This window comes from Mustela lutreola, chromosome 12 (genome assembly GCF_030435805.1).
Source record: "Mustela lutreola isolate mMusLut2 chromosome 12, mMusLut2.pri, whole genome shotgun sequence".
Lineage (NCBI taxonomy): Eukaryota > Metazoa > Chordata > Mammalia > Carnivora > Mustelidae > Mustela > Mustela lutreola.
In genome coordinates, this window is record NC_081301.1 from 34197369 (window position 1) to 34218293 (window position 20925).

At 46.8% G+C, this 20925-nt stretch overlaps 1 protein-coding gene across 1 annotated transcript; it reads right to left on the minus strand.

Moving 5' to 3' along the window:
• Nucleotides 1-307: 307 nt before the first annotated feature.
• On the minus strand, nucleotides 308-18808 carry POLR1E (RNA polymerase I subunit E). The gene is made up of 12 exons (XM_059142293.1): nucleotides 18624-18808; nucleotides 17951-18054; nucleotides 16280-16356; nucleotides 14270-14355; nucleotides 11787-11845; nucleotides 10879-11023; nucleotides 7782-7889; nucleotides 7086-7182; nucleotides 4980-5113; nucleotides 3981-4062; nucleotides 3085-3216; nucleotides 308-1884 (listed from the first exon to the last, which is right to left on the minus strand). Exons 1-12 carry the CDS (start codon nucleotides 18697-18699, stop codon nucleotides 1725-1727), a joined length of 1260 nt encoding a protein of 419 aa, XP_058998276.1. The 5' UTR covers nucleotides 18700-18808; the 3' UTR covers nucleotides 308-1724.
• Between the last annotated feature and the right edge of the window lie 2117 nt (nucleotides 18809-20925).

Genomic DNA, 20925 nt, shown 5'->3' on the forward strand with positions numbered 1-20925 from the left:
GGCTGATGGGGACCTCGATCCCAATGATGCCAGGCTGGTTTCTAACCTGTTATCCGGGGTTGCCAGAGCACAGGGGTGAAACCAGGCAGAAGAGCAAGACAGATTTCGGAAGGTGCTCTTCCTCAGGATCCCATTTTTTAAGCTCTCAAGAGAGTCCCGTGAAGACTTCAAGGGGGGTCACTTTAGCAAAACCCACATCCTACACCAGTTAACATTTTTAGGTCTGACGCAGTGCCTGAGAGAGGAAGAAGTAAGAATACCTCCACGGGCTCAATTACAGATGGAGTAGAAAGAATAACTTCAAAAGTTCAGGAGAGAAAAAAGAAGTCTATTTCCTTCCCCCAAAACATCTATAAATACACTCACACGAAGGGACCCAAGACCACTCTTCCTTATGAAAACACTACCTCTCTGGTATTTGCAAGATAAACGATGCGCCCATCTTGCTCTCAATGCCCTGACACTCCCAACAATATCCTCCAGTAGCTTCTCTCTTCTTCTTAAATAAAACTCATTTACTCCTGCGAATTAGGGAAATCACACATGTGCCTGGTAGAAAATCATGAAATTACGGCTGACTCTTGAACAGCATGGGCCCACTGAACAAGTGAAGTTTTTTTTCCAATAAATAAAAGCACTGTATTTTCCTACCATCTTCTTTCTTCTATCTTACTTTAAGAACACAGGATGTAATCCGTGTAACATTCAAAGTATGTGCTAACTGTTTACCAAAGTTGGGGGTGGGGGTGTCAAAACGACATAAAGATTGACTCTGCGAAGGGATGGCGCCCCTCACCCTGGGTTGTTCGACAGTCAAACGTTCACAGGAGGAAGCAAGATGGAGACCAGCTTCCCGGTCTTTGGGCTGTTTGTGCTGAGCAGCCCAAGAGTGGAAATGCGGTGTTGAAAGTAGGGGAGGTTGCCCTCAGCACTGTGGGGCCCAGTCACCAGCCTCAGGAGGCCCAGCGGCAGTGTGGGGGAACAGTGGGTGTCCACGCCTGCCTGAGGGAGCAGCTGCAGCTGTGCGCCCTCAAACCTCACAGCTCCAGAGGCCGCCGCCTGACTCCCACACGTGCAGCCTTTCATAATCCTATAGCTTTCTGTCCACACATTAAACCCCCTTTGAAGGAGAGCTAGAATAATGTGTTTTCCATCCTTCACTCTGATTCATTTCTCTCAGGAAGGAGCTTTCAGAGCTGCCCCCTGCCTCTGTGTGGCCTGAGCCAGGCAGAGCGACCGAAGGGGCTGATCACATCCTCTGATTTGGCTCCACTTCTGATGGCAGCCTCAAGTTCACGGGGCCCTTTTGGCAGCCCCATGGCGGGGGCGGCCCATGCTTAGCTACTAATGCCTAAGGCCTCTTCCCAGCCCAGCTGGGCTGTAACCTCCTCACTATGCACTCCAGGGGCCCTTCACATTTCTCTTTATTAACATTATCCATTAGATGTGCCCCAGGGTGCAGCCGGTAAGATCTGCCAACTCTGACCTCCCCAGGCCCCACCCTCCCACTGAACTGGCTGCCATTCACAATCACAGCCGCACCAAAGAGAGGTCAAGTCCAACAGGGCCATCACTGTACACAGCACAACTTGAGATGCTGCCTTCTGGCTTCATACCCACGCCAAGGCAAGGCTTCTTTTTCTTTTCATTTTAAAAATAAAAATGGAAATGAAAAGAAGTAGTGGCTGTGTGTGGCCAAAATGCTCCATGCAGAAAGCAAGCGTCTAGGTGATTCTCCTCCGCTTGGACTGGCGTTCCGAGGTCTGGGCTGGAGGCAGTGGCATGGACAGGGTGCCCATTTTGTGATCCTCCTCCCTGCCAGCTGCTAGAGACACCCTTCTTTTAGAGATCTTCAGTCTCATGGCTTTCGCGATCTCCATCATCCTAAGGAACAAACACAGAACAAATGGGGGAGAACGTCCTCAGGTCTGCTCAGGGAGGCTTGACAGGAGGGAGCAGCACATCATGCTCCTGGCCACGAAGAATCCCCAACATGGCCCCCAGAGCAAAGCAGAGAAGGAAACAAGATCCAGAGTCATCAGAAAGACAATTTCAATTTGATGTCTCGTCATTAGAAAATATCCATATATGTGATGGAAAACCAGGCTATCCTGACACCATTAACAACTCTGTTTACTTCTGATAACCAGGACCGAGCATTTGCTAGAATTTTGGTAGAGCTTTTACAGGCTCCAAGTACCTTTTTTCTCTTTTATTTTCAAACTCACTGCCTGTGAGAATGCCTTCTATGGACAGCCCTCAGGAGAATCCCGCCAGGGACTGCTACAAGAGTCCAGACAGAGGTGTTCTCAGAGGCTCTCCTGGAACACTGGCAGCCTTGGATGCCAGATGCCCCGAAACCACCGACAGAGGCCAACATACTCGCAGTTCATGATCCTGGAAGTTCGGCCTCCTACTTAGTCTGAATTCCTCCTGGCAGGGCTGGAAAGGGCCCAAAACCACAACTCTGCCAACTCTTCCAGGACCCTCCCAGTCTGTCCCTGCTGCTCAGCAGGGCTGCCGGGTCACAGAAGCTGTGTGACGCCCCTGGCAAATGGCAGCCCCACTGTGCTTCCCACACCGCGCCTGGCAGCCCCTTGCATCTGACTCAGAGAAAGTTCTTTTTGCTAAGCTGAGATTGGGTTCTCTTACAACGCCCAGCCCTGGGCTCCACCCCTTGGACCATATAGGCCTCCTCTCCCCAGTGACAGTAATTCCGAGATTGCTTGTGTATACAGGGACAGAATGCTATGGGAAGCCTCAGGCCTGAAGGCCAACTATTCCCCTTCTTGGCTGTGTGAGCCTGGGAAAGTCACCGACTTCTCTAACTGAGGGTTCTCCTGTTGTTTTGTAGGGAAATCACTGAGATCATCACACACTTAACACTACACCTCACAAGACAAGGCTTACTCCAAAATGTCTGGTTGCTCATCTGTTTACTCACTCGGGCACTGACAACTGTCCCCTGGTCCCAAATCCTGCCCATACAACACATCCCCAGTTCCCTCGATGGCACATCCTGCTTTCCGGTAGTACTAGAAATACATCAAGCCCCCGCAGGGATTGTAATTCCGTGCCACTCACCTTCTCTCACTGAGCTTCAAGTCTCTCTGTAACACTGTCAGGTCAATCTGGAAGTTGCTTATGTGCAAGGCAAGTATGATGACATATGCAGTGATCTTTGCCTTCATAGAATCTGAAATCAAGTTCCGCAGGCTGCAAAGGCAGTGGCAGTAAAGGAGAGACATTGCTTGAGATGACTATTCTGAGAGCAAAATAAAAACACCCAAGCCTGTTCTCATACACACGCGATGTCTTCCCATCTTGGGGAGAAGAAAAGAAAGTTGAGCACCATTCGAGGTCCTGTCATGGTGCCCACGCCGTCACACACAGTGGAGCAGTGAGGCAACCCAGCATCCCCTCCAGGTGGGACAAAGAAAGCCACATGTATACTTTCCCCAGGCAGAGTTAGAGTCTTGCAGTGGTAAGGACGGACCCTCAGAGCCTGACCCCACTGCTCAGCTAGGTTGCTGGGAAAACAGTCATCCCAAACCCAGTTGCTGATGTTTCCAAGCACACTCAGAGCAGGAAACACATTCCGAGCCAAGGGCAGGAAAGAGCACCAGATATGCTGCTCTGAGTCCTTTCCCCAAACTCATCACACTGGCCTATGCTTTTCTGCTCCACTGCCTTCCCATGGAACACTGGTTCTGTGGGGTATGAGGAAGGATTCCTCGAAAGAAGTCTCCATGGCAGGACTTCCTAGAGCTGCTCACGGGAACTTCTCCAAGGGGGCACAAAGCATGTAATATGTAGGGTTTCCTCAACTACCTTGACCCCCGGCCCGGGCAAATGGCCATGAGTGCTCCCCTCAGCAGTGTCTGTGGCAAGGAAGCCAATGCATGCTCTAGTGCTCCTGCCCAACCCTTCTGGCCTGCTTTCTCCTCTACAGGCAGAAGCCCCGGAAGTCAAGCACTGACCTGCCATTGTTGTAGGTCAAGCAAGTGAAGTGCTTCAGCAGTTTGCTGTTGATGATGTGGGGGACTCCAGGTCCCAGGGCACCTGCAACACAAAGGTGAGTTTGTGCATTTCCAAACCCTCGTACCACACCTCCTCCGTGAGCTGGGACAAGAGGACAACAGCTGCGCCACCACAAGGAACAGAACCATGTGGGAAGAGAAGCAGGGGCCCGTGAACCAGGACAGCCACCTGCCAATGCAAATGTGCTCAGGATACTTCAGCCTGCAGGCCGCCTGCGCGTGACAGACATCTGTGACGGGGCAGTGGTGAGAAGGAGGAACAGACTCTGATGAGGCCTGAAGTCACAGAATTCATAAGATGCAACACAGACTGTGGCAAAAGCCCAGGGAGAGGGAAAGAAGGGCGACTGGAACATGCAAATGAGCAACAGCCAAGTACCGACAACATACAGACTCTTGGGAGCTCCAGCACTGTAATGAGACAGCACCAGCTTGGGCCTGAAACCACAGGTGGTTTTCCAACTCGGGGGAGATAGGATTGTGGGGCACCCCCCCACGCCTGCTGTGGCCCTCACTGTAGGTGACACAGATCACCAGGGAGAAATGGACTCTCTTCTTTCTCAGTCGGAAATTAGCTGACACAACACAGCCCTTGCCACTGGCCTTCATGTGAACAAAGCCGATTTTTCTCCCCACAGGATTGACATTTGTCCAACCGTCTCTTAAAATTTTCATCTGATTTGACTGGATACATACTTTTCCCAATGCAGAAGAAAGAGCAGTCAATGTGAGCTCTGAACACTTGTACAACCCAGCCTGCCCCCACTTTCAGATGAGGAAAGAGCCAGGGCAATCGTCTCGGCATGCTGGTGGCACCCACAGGAACCCGTTACACAGAACTAAAGATTGGCACAAGCACAGGCATTTTCTTCTCTCATCAGAGCCGGTCTAAGAGACAAGTAACAGGCTGGAAATAACTAGAATAAAATGTCTACTTACTTTTCCGCTTAATCACTTTCTGTGCCCGAAATTTGATGAGCGTGTCCAGAAACCATATGCATCGGGCCTGGCGGTCTCGCCTCTCCTCATCTGATGGCAAAGACTTCAACGCTTCTATGACAAAGGAGCAGTGACTAAAAGAAGGACGGTGCGGGGGGCAAGGGAGGAAAATTAAGACCAGCTGTCAGGAGCCACTCCTGCTCTCACAATGAAAACAGCGGGCATCTGCCACAGCTGATACACAACAGTCGAGGAAGGGCCATTCTGCTAATGTTCCTTGTAACACGGCAAGCACAGGGCTAGGGCACTAAAGGGCTAGACAATAAATATTCCAGCCTCTGTGGGCCCTATGGTCTCTACTGCATCTTCTCAGAGCTGCCCCTGTAGTGCGAGAGCAGCCATTAATCATACACAAATGAATGGCCACGGCTGTGTTCCAATAGAACTTTATTCGTAGGCAGCAGAACAGACTTGGCACAGTCCGCCAACACAGTCGACTGCCAGACAGTCCACCCCATCCTGATGTTGTGCTTGGGGGCCCAGGCTCTTGAGTTAGACTGCCCGGGTTTGAACCCCCTCTCTGCCATTTAGTGGCTTAGACAAGTCTCTATATTCTATACATCTCTGTACACCATCTCCGCCTAAAAATTTAGGATAAAGATAGTAGCCTCCTCCTAGGATTTTTTGGTGCTTTGAACGAGACAATGCAAGGAGAGTGTTTAGAATAGTACTTGGCACATGTAAGAGCTCCTTCAGTGTTAGCCGTTATTTTTATGTACTGTTCCACCACCGGGAGGATCCTGGACTCAGAGGTGAGAAGGCTCTTCAAGGTCATCTTACAGCAACCTCATTTCACAGATAAGAAAACTGAGGCTCTGAGAGGAAAGATCACGCAGTACCTCCGGCAGAGCTCAGGGACTCTGTTCTCCAGACTCTCACCCGAGAGCTCATTCCTACACCTGCTGTGCAGCCACAGTTACACGAAGACAACCAAGAACCAGGAATAAGCTTTTCTACACATGTATCTTTGGAACAAAAACCAAAAAAAGCACTCTTGAAAACTTGGGAACCAACTCAGGGTTGACAATTTTTCATTTTCTCAAGATGAAATTATTAAAAGAAAAAAACGCAAAAAGTAAGAAAATTCCACTGTCATTATAAAAGAAAAGCTGCTTGAAGGACTAAAGGAGACAGGGGAGATAATCTGAGTATTTTAAAATACACACTACTTAAATTAGTTAACTTTTTTAAAAGATTTATTTATTTCTTTTAGAGGGCGAGCACGCACACAAACGGGGGAAGGGCAGAGGGAGAGAGAGGGAAAGCAGCAGACTCCCTGGTAAGTGCAGGGTTGGAAGCGGGGGCTTGATCTCACGACCCTGAGATCGTGACCTGAGCTGAAATCAAGAGTCAGACCCTTAGCCAACTGAGCCATCAGGGTGCCCCCATAAATTTGACTTTATGTATAAAGTGTGTAAAGTGACTTGTGTATAAAGTGACTTTATGGGGCGCCTGGGTAGCTCAGTGGGTTAGAGCCTCTGCCTTTGGCTCAGGTCATGATCTCAGGGTCCTGGGATTGAGCCCCGAATTGTGCTCTCTGCTCAGCGGGGAGCCTGCTTCCTCCTCTATCTCTCTGCCTGCTTCTCTGCCTACTTGTGATCTCTGTCAAATAAATAAATAAAATCTTTAAAAAAAAAAAAGTTTAAAAATTAAAAAAAAAAAAAAAAAGTGACTTTATGTATGAAGTGTCCACTGGCACCTAGTCACAGGTTGGCACCTGGGCCCTGCCAGGGACAATCACTGTCAACATAACACTGGGGACACCAGGCCAGCTCCGGCTCCAAGCCCCACACCACAAGGCCTCACCACCCTCTGCTCAGCCAAAGGCACCATGCACTCAGAAGCTACCTCTCTCCCCACTGAATGCCACCCACAGCTTTGGGACAGAGGCCTGAAACATTTTCGAGAAAACACTGGCTCATTCATGTTCAAATGTTGAAAAGACATACACCCCTACCAACGGACATCCCTAAAGGTCCGCTTCATGTCTGACTACTGTCGTGTTCTGACATCACTGCCTCAGACACTCCATCTACCCCAGCGTACCTGTTCTCTTCAATCATCTTCAGTATTTCCTCTGAGGAGACATTCCTGAAAGCTTCGGAGGGGCTCTGAAGAGCTTCATACTCCGCAGTGGACAGAACTAGTGACAGGTCAAGATCATAAACTGACCAAAAAGGAAACATCTAACGAGCTTGCTCACCTCAGAGTGGCCCCATGTTAGAGATGGGAAAGTTGAGGCCCAGACTGGGGAAGACCACACAGTATGAGGGGGCTGAGCGCAGGGAATCGGTTCTCCAGACTCCTAGCCCAGAGTCCATTCCCTGCTGGGGCTTTTCTGCCTCCTCAGCTGATTACAAAGCCACTGCAGTTATTTTCCCCGACTAGACCGACCAGTAGGAAAATTCTATGCTCTACCTTTTACAGATCCGTTTGCCCTAGACTTAGGGCTGATGTGAAAGTCTTATTTTGACCACCCACAGAGAGGGCCCCCCTCATCCACCAAGGCTGAGCTTGAGGGTATCTGGCACTTTGCTGAGGAATGGGCTGGACTCCCAGGGGCTGAGGGCCGGTCCCAGAGCTGGTGAGGAAGCCTAGCTGACTTCCCAGCAATGGCGCCAGGGCGAGTACTTCTGTGAGCGTGATGGGACCAGCAACGTCCTCAGAGAGCCTGTCTGCCCACTCATGTGTGTGCCTCTCAACTTGGGAAATAAAGCAGCATTTCTACTGCAACAAGGATACGGTCTTCAAACTTATACACGTCTTCAGGCTTGGCGGCATCAGCGTGGCAGGGAGGAAGGTAGAGGGAATCATCCTGCAGGTCGTCATGGATGGCGTCATTGACCAGAGCTTTTCAATAAAGGAAGAGATGGTGCTGTATCATGCTGTTTGGGTTCAGGCTCCCCAGTACTCTATAACTCATGTACTCAAGATTAATTGGCCCAGAAACTCCCAATCGGGATGCTTCTGCCAATGCGGCTTGACCAGGCTGACATCCACTCATAACACAAACCTAACCAGGCCCTGGAGAAGGCACACGCAGCACGGCTCCCCTCAAGCAGCCCGCACAATAGCTGGCAGGGACAGGTGAGCTAATAAATATTTACAATATAAGAGAAGCTAAAAGTGAGGAAGAGAGCCATCCATGGCTTAACGTCTAGAAAACCCCACAAACTGTGAGTAAAAACGAAAAATCAAAATATAAAACCGTGAACGACCCTATAAGAAAAACCACATAAGGACTAAGTAAGCCAGGGTGCCTGGGTGGCTCAGTCAGTTAAGTATCTGACTTCAGCCTGGGTCATGATCCCAGGGTCCTAGGATTGGGCCTCATATCGGGCTCCCTGCTCAGCAGGAAGCCTGCTTCTCTCTGCCTGCTGCTTCCCCTGCTTGTGCTGTCCCTCTCTCTCTAATAAATAAATGAAATTGTTAAAAAAAAAAAAAAGAATTATTTGGGCATCTGTGTGGCTCAGTCATTGAGTGCCTGCCTTCAGCTCTGGTCATGATCCCAGGGGCCTGCGATCGAGCCCCATACTGGGCTCCCTGCTCAGCAGAAAGCCTGCTTCACCCTCTCCCACTCCCCTTGCTTATGTTCCCTCTCTCACTGTTGTCTCTCTCTGTCAAATAAATTTTAAAAATTTAAGAAAGAAAAAAATTGTATTAAAAAAAGAATTAAGCAAGTCCATATAAACATGGAAAGAGAGGAATACAGGAACATTCTAATAGTTCATCTGGTAAAATGATGAGAAATGAGTGAATTCTTTTGTTTTTTAAGATGTGTTTTTTTTTAAAAGATATTATTCATTTATTTGACAGAGAGAGATCATAAGTAGGCAGAGAGGCAGGCAGAGAGAGGGAGAAGCAGGCTCCCTGCTGAGCAGAGAGCCCAATGTGGGGCTTGATCCCAGGACCCTGAGATCATGACCTGAGCTGAAAGCGGAGGCTTAACCCACTGAGCCACTCAGGCACCCCATGGGTTTTTTTTTTTTTTTTTTAAAGATTCTATCTATTTATTTGACATAGACAACAGCGAGAGAGGGAACAGAAGCAGGGAGAGTGGGAGAGGGTGAAGCAGGCTTCCCATGGAGCAGGGAGACGGATGCTGGGCTCAATCCCAGGACTCTGGGATCATGACCCAAGGTGATGGCAGATGCCCAATGACTGAGCCACCCAGGTGCCCCTGTTTTTATTTTATTTTATTTATTTGGGAGACAGAGCACAGGTAGGGGAAAGGGCAGAGGGAGAGGGAGAAGCAGACTCCCCACTGAGCAGGGACCCATGTGGGGCTCGATACAAGGATCATGGGGTCATGACCTGGGCTTAAATCATGATGCTCAACCAACTGAGCCACCCAGGTGCTCCTTTTTCTTTTCTTTTTAAATGTCCTTTGACAGCTGAGAGTCAACTGAACAAAAAAATTCAAAAGTTTATTTATGCTTTCAAATAAGTAGAGACACATACTTCTATGTTCCAGATAAGAAAATATAATATTGTAAAGAAGATGTTGATTCTCTCCATATTATTCTCAATGGAATTTTGAGGCAATTTGACAAAGTAATTCTTAAGATCACCTGGGAAAAAAAGGCATGCTACTCTAACCAATGTTTGTCAAAAATAAGGAGGGATGGAGGAATTTGTCCCATCAGAAAACAAGCTGGAAGATGAGGCTACTGAAATCCAGAGCCTGGTGCTGCCCTAGGAACAGAAAGGACAATTGAACAGAACAGACAGAATGTGCTCAAGTGAGAAGGATGACTTTTTAAATCATCTACCAAAAAAGGAGCTGGGGACAGCTGGCTAATCCTTTGGAAGATATAAAATTAGGTCTGTACCATATGCCAAAAAGACTTCATTAAGATTTAAATGTTAAAAGTAAAATTGTGAAAATACTGAAAGAAAACATAGGGAAATATTTATATAATCTCAGGGTTTAAAAAGATTGTCAAAAACTACTAAAATTCCATTTTATTTTATTTTATTATTTATTTTTAGGTAGGCTCCTCGCCCAGCACAAGAGCCTAGCACAGGGCTTGAACTCACAACCCTGAGATGAAGACCTGAGCTGAGATCAAGAGTCATCCACTTAACCAAATGAATCATCCAGGCACCCCTAAAATCCCGTTTTACTTTACTTATTTTTTTAAAGGTTTTATTTATTTATTTGACAGAGAGAGATCACAAGTAGGCAGAGAGGCAGGCAGAGAGAGAGAGAGGGGGAAGTAGGCTCCCTGCTGAGCAGAGAGCCCGATTCAGAGCTCGATCCCAGGACTAGAGATCATGACCTGAGCCAAAAGCAGAGGCCTAACCACTGAGCCACCCAGGCGCCCCTAAAATCCCATTTTAATAGAAAAACTGCTCTTATGTAAACTTTCTTTTATGTTCTTACAATGCATCTGAGCAATAAATACATTTTTAAATAATGTAATTAAATGCTCAAGCTGCTCATTAGTTTAGGAATAGAAAAAGATCCGCTGATCCCATAGTGAAGCACTATCTCAGTTCATCATCCTCACACCAGTTTTCTTGCCCCAAACCTCCCTGTGACCACCCCGAGACCGAGGTCTTCTCCCTCTGCACCCTGCCAACTGGAACCCTGGTGCCCAAGACACAGCGCACACACACCCGTCCCTGCACTGGTCTCCTCTACCTGTGACCTCCCTACAGGCAGACGTGTCTTACTATATCCAGAGTCTGTTCCCCAAGGAGGCACGCAGGGAGAGGCAGGAAGGAATCCAGCCCTGATGCCCATTATTTCCATCTGTGGGGCAGGTAAAAGATCTCAAGAGAAGAGGAAGCAGGCTCTGTGAGCAGACTCTTATTCCGAGTCCCAGCCGCTTACCGGTCACACCCTTTGCATCAATAATATTCTCCGCAGCTTTAGCGACTGCACAGTTGAGAGATTCACTGCCAACTTTGTTCATTCTTCTGGAGTTCAAAGCCCGCTTCTGTTTGGTGGTTCCAAAGGCTTCGATACAAGAATCCATCTGTGCAGCGACAAATCTGGTTTGTCGGGGGACAGGCTGGGCACTACTGCTCCTAGCTGTGTGGCTGTGGGGAAACTCTCCACCTTTCTGAGCCAGGACTCCCTCACCTGTGAACTGGGGGGACTCATACCTTTCTATCGCAAAGGCTTGTATTAACAGATCCAAGTACTCGCTTTGTAAACTGTCATGGGCTATTTATAAATCAATGGTGTCCATTTGCACGGCGAAGGCCTGGACTAGACTGAGGATTGGTAAATTCCACGCACAGCCTACCATCTTCCAGCCCTACACTCACAGCAGATGTTGCTTATCACTCACTCTCTCCCACTGAGCCTGAGGACAGTCTCACGTCCTTCTCAATACAGTGCTCCAGGCAGTGCTGAAGCCTCAGCTGACTTGCCATCTGGGGTGAGATCACCCACGCTGTAAATCCTGAAGTTTACTTTATTTTAATGTGAGAGCTTCCAGGCTACAACCAGTATTTTCTGCAACTTGCATTAAATCCAAAATCAAGTGTTACACTACACCTATGTCAGCCCAGTGACCCAGTTCTGAACACCGGCATGGAGCTGTGTCTAGCTTCCCCAGACGGAATGACAGTGCTCCGTGAGTCTGAGAGGTCTCTGCAGGTAGACTGTCTGGGGAACCACAGACCCAATGAGCTGGGAGCAGTCCTCTGCTCAGCCAGCTCATTTTGCACGGAGAAACACGGTCCTAGAAGGAACGTGCTTCAGCTCCCATGTCTCAGTTCTGTCACACTTACCTTTTCTCTAAAACTTTTGGTCTGACTCTCTTGTGTCAATTCACTCTCAATTGATTCATCTGTCAAAACACAAAACAAGCAAAAACAGAGAGGGGGATAAAAAGCAAGCTGTAAGAACCACGGATTATAACAGTGATTAATATTTACTTCAGGGTGAAACTAAGAATATCAGATTTCTTTACTGCAGGATTTCCCAGAGTTTAACATGATGGATTCTGTGAACATTTAGTCTGTGCCTTTAGTATACAGTTAGAGGATATGGAGAATAAATTAAGGAGTCAAATGAAAGGTCATCTAATCCAACCTCTTCGTTTTACAAATAAGGAAAAAGCCTCCCAATGAAATGATGTGTCCCAGGTCAGTTCACCAGGCAGTGGCCTAGACAGGATTAGAAATCAAGTCCTCAGCTCTTTCCAGTAAATAGTTTTGCCTTCCTTACAAAAGACCTAAAGGCAGATATAAATGTGAGGTATGTGTTACTTACATGAAGCTCTCTCTGATCTCCCATAAACTACTCACACAGGGGCAGGACACAGTAGTGGATAGGAGCATAAGCTCCAGAGTGACCTTATCTGAATTGCACTGCCAGTTCATATATATGAGATATATATATATATATATATATATATATATATATATATAATTATAACTTAACATAATGTAATTATAATATACATTATATTAATATTAATAATGTATAATTACAGTTGTATAATTATATTATTACTAATATATAATTATACTATTTGTACTAAGATATTATAATTATAACATAAGTTATATTATATTGTATTATAACATACATATATATATCAGCAGTATGTCCCCTTCAAACTGTGCCAGTTTCATCATCAATAAAACCACCAGAGGGTTATTACATGAAGTAAATGATGACATGCACTGAAAGTGCTTAGAACAGTGCCTAGCACATAGTAAGGATCAATAATGTTGCATTTGTGTATGTATGTGTATATATTTATGCTCGCTAAAATAAACCATTACTTACAATTTTTTTACATGTAAAAACAAAAATCTGTTTGATCAACAGGTTAATGAATAATTTCCTCTGCCTCCTTAGAAGTCAGAAAAGGATTTGGAGAATTAATTTAAATGTAGTTGTATTAAAAAAGCAAGGAATTCTTAACCTATAGATTCTGGACCCCTAGGAAAGTCACAGATGGGTTTCAGGACTCAAGAGCCCTTTACAATCATATGCAAAATCTCATATATATGTTCTTAAATATTATATAAGTTTCCGGGAAGTAGGTCCATGTCTTTGAGATTCTTAAAAGGACTGGCACCATTGCGCTGAGGGAATAAAGCTGAATTACTACCTCAGAAGGTATTAGGTAGATCTACCATGACAATAAACAATCCTTCCTCATCCACACCCCCCACCCCACTGTGGTTCTCAGTATTTAAGGTTTAGGGAACAGGAGTTCCTTGGGTCTGACCCTCTGACCTATCATTCTGGAAGATTCCACTCTACCTGAGCATTCTCAGATGCCAAAGCAGAGAAGCAGTACAAGTTCTCCCACTGAATTAGGGGAAAAATGGATTCTCTCCTAAACAGAAAGTATAGAGACTTCTCATCAACATGAAAATTACTATCCAACTTGTAAGTAACTTCCATCACCTGATAGAGACCCTAAGACCTCTACTCCAACTAGAACAGCAAAGGGTTAAGAAAGGCCTTTGAATGAAAAAAATATCAGACATGCCCTCCAATATTCTGCTCTGATCACTGTTCAAGTAGTTTTTTAAAAAAATTAACATATAATGAATTATTAGCCCCAGGGGTACAGGTCTGTGAATCGTCAGGCTTACCTGTTCAAGCAGCTTTAACTAAAACATTTTTTGTGGGGGGCGCCTGGGTGGCTCAGTGGGTTAAAGCCTCTGCCTTCGGCTCAGGTCATGATCCCAGGATCCTGGGATCGAGCCCCGCATCGGGCTCTCTGCTTGGCAGGGAGCCTGCTTCCTCCTCTCTCTCTCTGCCTGCCTCTCTGACTACTTGTGATCTCTGTCTGCCAAATAAATAAATAAAATCTAAAAAAACAAAACAAAACACCTTTTTTTTTTGATTCACTGAAATATGTATTGAGCAGCTAGGGAGATACAAAAGTGACTAAAACATCATTGAAAAGGTAAGCAGATGCACACAACAGAGAAAGCCACGTGTAAGGGGTCACTGCATCACAGCAGTCAAGAGAAAAGTGCTTTAGGAGATCAAGAATGAGAATGCTTCCAGAAGACTATTTTCTGATCTCAAATCTGTAAATGCTGTACAGACAGGACCTGTGACTGTTTTGCGATGTCTCCAACCCCTAACTTGTGCCTGGAGCATAGTAAGCCACCAGTAAATATTTGCAGGAAGGCACCCTTTAAAAAATAACTACAAAATATGTTTTACAAATCAAAAACTAACTCATCTAACAAACCTAAAACATGCAGTGTTTTTGTGAGCCTTCATGACTGGGCCCTACCTGAAAACAGTGGCTGCATGTTGAACAACTCAGCATCATACACCTCCATCTGGCCAGAAGTCTTGTTCAGAATTCCCACAAAGTGCCTGAATAAAGTAGAAATAATATCAGTGACAATCGGTTATTCAAACATACTGCTTATACAACTTCCTTTTTCCTATTTAAAAGTTCTCACTGGTCCTTCTGCCCCAATCAATACACTTGAGGAACACACCACTTGCTGCTGAGGAACAGTAATCCCCTACAGCAGCAATTCGTAGCATGAGAGGGAAAGAAGAGAATGAATGAGGGAGCTCACGAGGTGGTTCTGGAAGGAAAAAGAGGGGAAAAAAAAAAGCTCTGAGGTGATTCTGGTAGTCAATTATACTTGGGCTCACTGCCGTAGTGGGAAACCCTTTGGGGTTTTTAAATATAAGAATCTAGAATTACACTAACATTTATTGCACACATAAATTTTATGGAGGCAAAGACAAGTAAAACTTTGGGAATTATGGGGAGACAAGTCTGAACTAGAGAATCTTTGGAAAGGCATGATGTGGTGTTAAAACAGTTTTAAGTATATACAAATTAATCTGACTTCTATCAGGGTGGTTCCATGGGGGCTTTGAAAGGGTCTGTTTTGTGGTTCACTGCTGGGTACTATGAGAGGGACACTGTCTGCGTTACACCAGTGCCTGACAGTCACAGGCTGCTGGGGTGGACAATCATCACTGCACCGATGGGGAGCCTGGGGCTTAGGGAAGGCAGAGTTGCCCAAAGCAGGTGATCAGTGGCAGAGCTGTATGGAAACCCTGGAGCCTTTGACACTACCAGGTCCTTTTCCTGTTAGTTCCAGCAGAAACTTCTGGCAAGCTTTGGTCTATTAATTAGGCCGCCTTTTGGGAACCAAACAGTTATAAAGAATATTGCAAAGTGATGAAGGTGATCAAAAGGTACTTTCAGTTCAAAATAAATAAGGGGATGTAATTAACAATACTGTATTTAACAATATTATATTATATATATATATTTATTATATATAAATGAATAATATCATATATGTGAAAGTTAACAATATTACATATGTGAAAGTTGCTAAGAGAATAAATCTTAAAAGTTCTCATCATAAGAAAAAATAGACTCTGTGTGGTAATGGATAACTGCTTATTGTGATGACCATTTTGCAACATATATGAATAACTAATGGTTATGCTGTACACCTGAAACTAATGTCATGTTATATTATGTCTCAATTAAAATGTTTATTATTCAGAATTTTTTTAAGTAATCTCTGCTCCCGGGGTGCCTGGGTGGCTCAGTGGGTTAAAGCCTCTGCCTTTGGCTCGGGTCATGATCCCAGGGTACTGGGATCAAGCCCCGTGTCAGGCTCTCTGCTCAGTGGGGAGCCTGTATCCTCTTCTCTCTCTCTCTGCCTGTCTCTCTGCCTACTTGTGATCTCTGTCTATCAAATAAATAAATAAAATCTTTTTAAAAAATAATAATAATCTCTGCTCCCAATGTGGGACTCAAACTCACAGCCCTGAGATCAAGAGTTGGATGCTCACACTGACTGAGCCAGGCAGGCACCCCTAAAAAATTATCTTTTTTTTTAAAAAGATTTTTCTTTATTTGACAGAGAGATCACAAGTAGGCAGAGAGGCAGGCAGAGAGAGAGGGGGAAGCAGGCTCCCTGCTTGAGCAGACAGCTCGATGTGGGGCTCGTTCCCAGGACCCTGGGATCAAGACCCAAGCCAAAGGCAGAGGACCAACCCACTGACCCACTCAGGTGCCCCCTAAAAAATTATCTTAAAGAAAACTACAAATAAATGAGATTTTAGGAAATCCTACAAATGTAACTCATTTTTTTCTTTTCAGGCATGTCCGCATGCTGGTGTGAAGGCCCCTGATTCTGGGAACACAGGACATGGTAAACCTCTCCAGATTTCCCCCACTGCCCCTAAAATAAAGACCAAAACCAGCAGTGCCAGGCTCACCATCACTCTCCTCCCCTTCTCCCATCCCTTCTCCTACCTGCACAGAGTGTTGCACTTGAGAGCTCCAGTCCCAAAATTGTTTCCTATGTAGGACAGTCTGTCTGTTTCAGCAGCCTAAAATGAAAAGGGAAAAAGCACCACTAGAACCAATGTTGAAACGTATTACGCATCTTGTCCCCTCTTCCCACATTGGCAAAAGCTTTAGAATCCAAACCGAAGTGGATTAGAACTAGAGAGCCTGGGTGGCTCAGTGGGTTAAAGCCTCTAATTCGGCTCGGGTCATGATCCCGGGTCCTGGGATTGAGCCCCGCATCGGGCTCTCTGCTCAGCTGGGAGCCTGCTTCCTCCTCTCTATCTCTGTCTGCCTCTCTGCCTACTTGTGATCTCTGTCAAATAAATAAATAAAATCTTTAAAAAAACAAAACAAACAAAAAACCTAGAGAGCCTCTGGGAGATGATCCAGCCCCGCTCTCCAAGTGAATCTGGGGCATCTCTGGGAGAAAGGCAAGAGGACTTTTGAAAGGGAAGGCACAGATAATGCTGGGTTCTAGCTGGTTTTAAAAGTTCTTGGGGGAGCTGTACCTCAGGCCTTAGGAGAGAGGTCCTCAGCTCCCAGCACTTAGAGGTTTGCAATAAAACAGTTCTGTTGGGATGCCTGGGTGGCTCAGTGGGTTAAAGCCTCTGCCTTCGGCTCAGGTTATGATCCCAGGGTCCTGGGATCGAGCCCAATATCAGGCTCTTTGCTTGGCAGGGAGCCTGCTTCCTCCTCTCTCGCTCTCTGCCTGCCTCTCTGCCTACTTGTGATCTCTATCTGTCAAATAAATAAATAAAATCTTTAAAACAAAACAAAACAAAAAAACGGTTCTGTCAACTACCTCCTGGACCCAAAGTCCAAGCCCTTCCTGAATTTCTTCGCCCATCTCTCCCATGACTGCTCCCATCCACGCTGGCTGCACTACGCCAACTGGCGATTCACCATCTCAATCACAGCCAAGCTTTCCTGCTTCCCTGTGTTTATCCTTGCTACTCTCTTCACTTGGACTGCGAAACCTCAGCTGTCAAACCGTCCTCCATCCTTCAGAGCTCAGCTCTGCCGCGTCCCTCCCCCAGGAAGGCCTACTGGAAAGCGGAGACTTCTTCAAACTCACCTTCCCTCCCTCAGCTCTTGGCTTGTCTGCTTGTATGAGTTGCTGAGCTTAAAACCAGTTCTCACCTCTCTAAAGCAGCCATTTTGAACCCAGCAAATCCCCTTGGGGGGCATCTGGGAACGTGTGACATTCTAGGTGTCACAAAGAAGAGGTGCTGAACATCCTGTGAGGCACCAGTCTGGCCCACAACAGAGAATTCTCTCGGTCAGAAGGACAATAGTGCTGAGGCTGAGAAACCCTGCTCTAGAGTAAGAGCTCCTCCGGAGTGTGGCCCGGTTCGATTCAGCGGTTCCCTTTGCACCTTACAGCACCGGGCCACAGTGGGGGCTCAAAAAAAGCTTGCTGAACGAACAAATCAAGGAAAGGGCACCACTTCACCAAAAGTATGTAACTGAATGGAGCCTATCCCATACCCTAACCTGCTGGGGACTCACAGGAGTTCTTTAAAGGCTCATCTGCTATCTCTCCACTCCCCTCCCTCCCTCCTGCATCCATCCACACCCAGGGCCCTCTGGGCCAAGACCAGCCCAGGGGAGACAGCTAGTTACTGCAGCACTTACCAGGATGCGCTGACTCTTCTTCCTGGGGTTTGTGGAGTCACTGCTCTTGTACAAAGTAAAACGCATGTTGCCTGGATTCTGCAACTTCCCATTGGAGAACTGGACTGTAAGATGGCAGCCCAAGAATGAGATGAGAGTAGATGGACCCACGGTATATGGTGGGGAGGAGCTGGGCTGTTTATTGGGAGGGAGTGACTGAAGGAATGGGAATGGTAAGGAAGTCCAAGTCCTGACCTAAATAGGGACTGAAGGAGGTCCTGGTTCAGCTGGGAAGACGTGATGGGGAAGTGAAGCCACTGCTGCCAAAGGGCTGCGACGGACGGAAGGAAATAACTAAGGGAATGGAGCTGAGGCCTGGCCCAGACCTAGAGAAACGGGGAAATCTCTGCCAGGTGGAGAATGAAGCTGGGCAGGTGCGAGTGAGTGACGGGGTGACTAGTACAGCCCTGGGGAGGAGGGTGTCTGGGAATGTCCTCATCCAGCTGGGAGGTGGTGACAGAAAGCTGGTGGGATGGCAAAGGAGCCCTGGCCAAGTCCCAAGGAGTGGAGGAGACTGGAGGGGGTCTTGGCGCAGCTGGGAAAGGGGCAAGACAGAGGCAGGAGGCCTGTAGAGGCATCCAGACCCAAAGGGAGGGAGTTCCGGGGAACTCTGCTCCGGCTCCGCAGTCTTTACCCAGTACTGCTCTCTGGCTCTCGACGGGATCCCCACAGTACAGCCACCTCGCACTCGGCAACACTTCAGCCGCCATCTCGCCAGTTCCGACGCCGCGAGTTTAGACAAACCCGGCCCGGGGCCTGTCAACCCTCCACGCGCTGTGGCAGAACGGCGAGGCGGAAGAGGCGTGGCCTCATCAGCCCCGCCCTGCGCGTGCGGAGACGGCGTGGCCCCGCCCCACCCGACACCGCCCTTTTCCCTCTTCCCCAGAGCACGGAGGCGTGCCATCTCCGCCCACTCTTCGCCCCGCCCCTCCGCTGGGAGAGGCGGTGGGGGCCCGGGTTCTCTCCTCTGCCGGCTTCTCTGATACGCCGCAGCTCGCCTGCGCAGAAAGGGTTCTGTGACATCAGGGCAGTGACGACAGCAGAAAGGCCAAAGCAGGACCCTAGAACGTGGACTCGAAGCAGGGTATTTTTGAAGGACAAGAGCTCAGGTCCTTTCATCTCTGCTACCCACATTGTCTTCTTTCAGGACTCTACAAATGACGTTACCAGTTGTCCCTATAAAGTTTTTACAGCAGAAAGAACCTTTGTACCTGGCCCTTATTTTGTGGGCAGATACTTCAAAACTAGATAAAGACCCTGTTCATCACACTACCAACTTACTCATTTATTTACATCAGTCAAGACTTGTAGATTCCCATTTTATTCAACAGATTAGAATCTGCTACTATCATTTATTTTCAAGTTCAAGTTTTATCAGATTGAGCCGGTGGGAACCCCATTAAGTTGGCTTCTGGGTACTTTTAGCATGTCCACATCCTTTTTTTGAACAAGTCCTTACTTTCTGGCACAAGGTAATTCCACTGGTCTTGGAGTTTCCCTGTCCCAACCCTTGAATCACCCCTTTCTCCAAGGAATTCTGGTTTCTTTTGGTAGGGAGTGGTATTTAAAAAAATATATTTTATTTATTTGACACAGAGAGAGAGATCACAAGTAGGCAGAGCAGCAGACAAAGAGGGGGAAGCAGGCTCCCTGCCAAGCAGAGAGCCTGATGCAGGGCTCAATCCCAGCACCCCGAGATCATGACCTGAGCCGAAAACAGAGGCTTAACCCACTGAGCCACCCAGGTGGCCCAGGGAATGGTATTTTAAAAAACCAAGATCTGCGCAGTAGGTAGGGACTGCTTTGGGGATGTCAGGGCTCCTAGGCTTGAATGAACTGAATTAGGGAATATAGATAAGTAAGCACACTTTTACAACTACCAGTGATTAATTTATAAATTTAGGATGTCTAAACCCATGTATTTCTAAAATTTAGGATTTCTAAATCCATATTGAAAGCCCTGAGATCATACTGACTTCTAATTCCAACTGAGCACCACAGGGTTTATTCTGATTTTCCTTCCTCCCATTTTTGTAACTTCCTTTGCTGACACTGAGAAACCTGGTTTCCATTAGCCTTAATATGCTTATCTGATGATATATGAATACACTTATTTGATCAGTCCTCCTGCAAGTAACACATCCCCCATCACTACCACCACCATCACCTGACATGGAGGCCTAGTAGACCATTCAGGCTCGAACACTTTAAACCAAGCCCAGGCTTCTGCATGGATACTGTGTTAGTTTAGATTTCTCCAGAGGAGTGGAACCAGTAGACGATCTATATCTATCTATATATTTAGAAACACACAGAGAGAGTTTTGTTGAGTAATTGGCTCACACAATTATGAAGGATGAGAGGTTCCACAATTTGTCATGTGTACACTGGTAGGAGAGCTGCTGGTGTAAGTCCAAAGGCCTGAGAACTAGGGAAACCAATGGTGGAACTTCAAGCCCAATAACCAGAGAAGATGAGATGTCCTAACTCACAGATAGAGCAAGAAAAAAATGGGAAAACTCCTTTCTCCACCTTTTGTCTATTCAGGACCTCAAAGGAATGGATCATCCTCACCTACATTGCTAAGGGCAGTCTACTTTACTGAGTCCACTAACTAAATTAAATGCTAATTAGAATGCTAATCTCATCCAGAAATACCATCATAAACACACACAGAAATAATGTTTAATCTAACTGGTACCTAGAAGCCAGTCAAGTTGACACATGAAACTGACCGTCACAGATGCTCCCTCCTTACTCTGCTCAGACTCTGATAACCCTCACCAGGGTGTCCCCCTGCCCAGATACCCTCCTCACTCTCTCAGGCTCAGACAGTTTGTACCAGGCTACACTTTCCATATGGATAACCTGCTCGTCTTGCTTGGGCTCTACCACCTCTGTTCTCGATTACTGCAGATTCCCATATTTCTCTGAGT

Bases quoted from the DNA above. Each gene is read 5' to 3' on its own strand.
- POLR1E (XM_059142293.1), bottom strand. From the start codon at position 18,699: ATGGCGGCTGAAGTGTTGCCGAGTGCGAGGTGGCTGTACTGTGGGGAT. The intron at 18,055-18,623 runs GTAAAGACTGCG...GCCATCTTACAG, and splicing joins GAGCCAGAGAGCAGTACTGG to TCCAGTTCTCCAATGGGAAG. The intron at 14,356-16,279 runs GTAGGAGAAGGG...TACTTTATTCAG, and splicing joins AAGTGCAACACTCTGTGCAG to GCACTTTGTGGGAATTCTGA.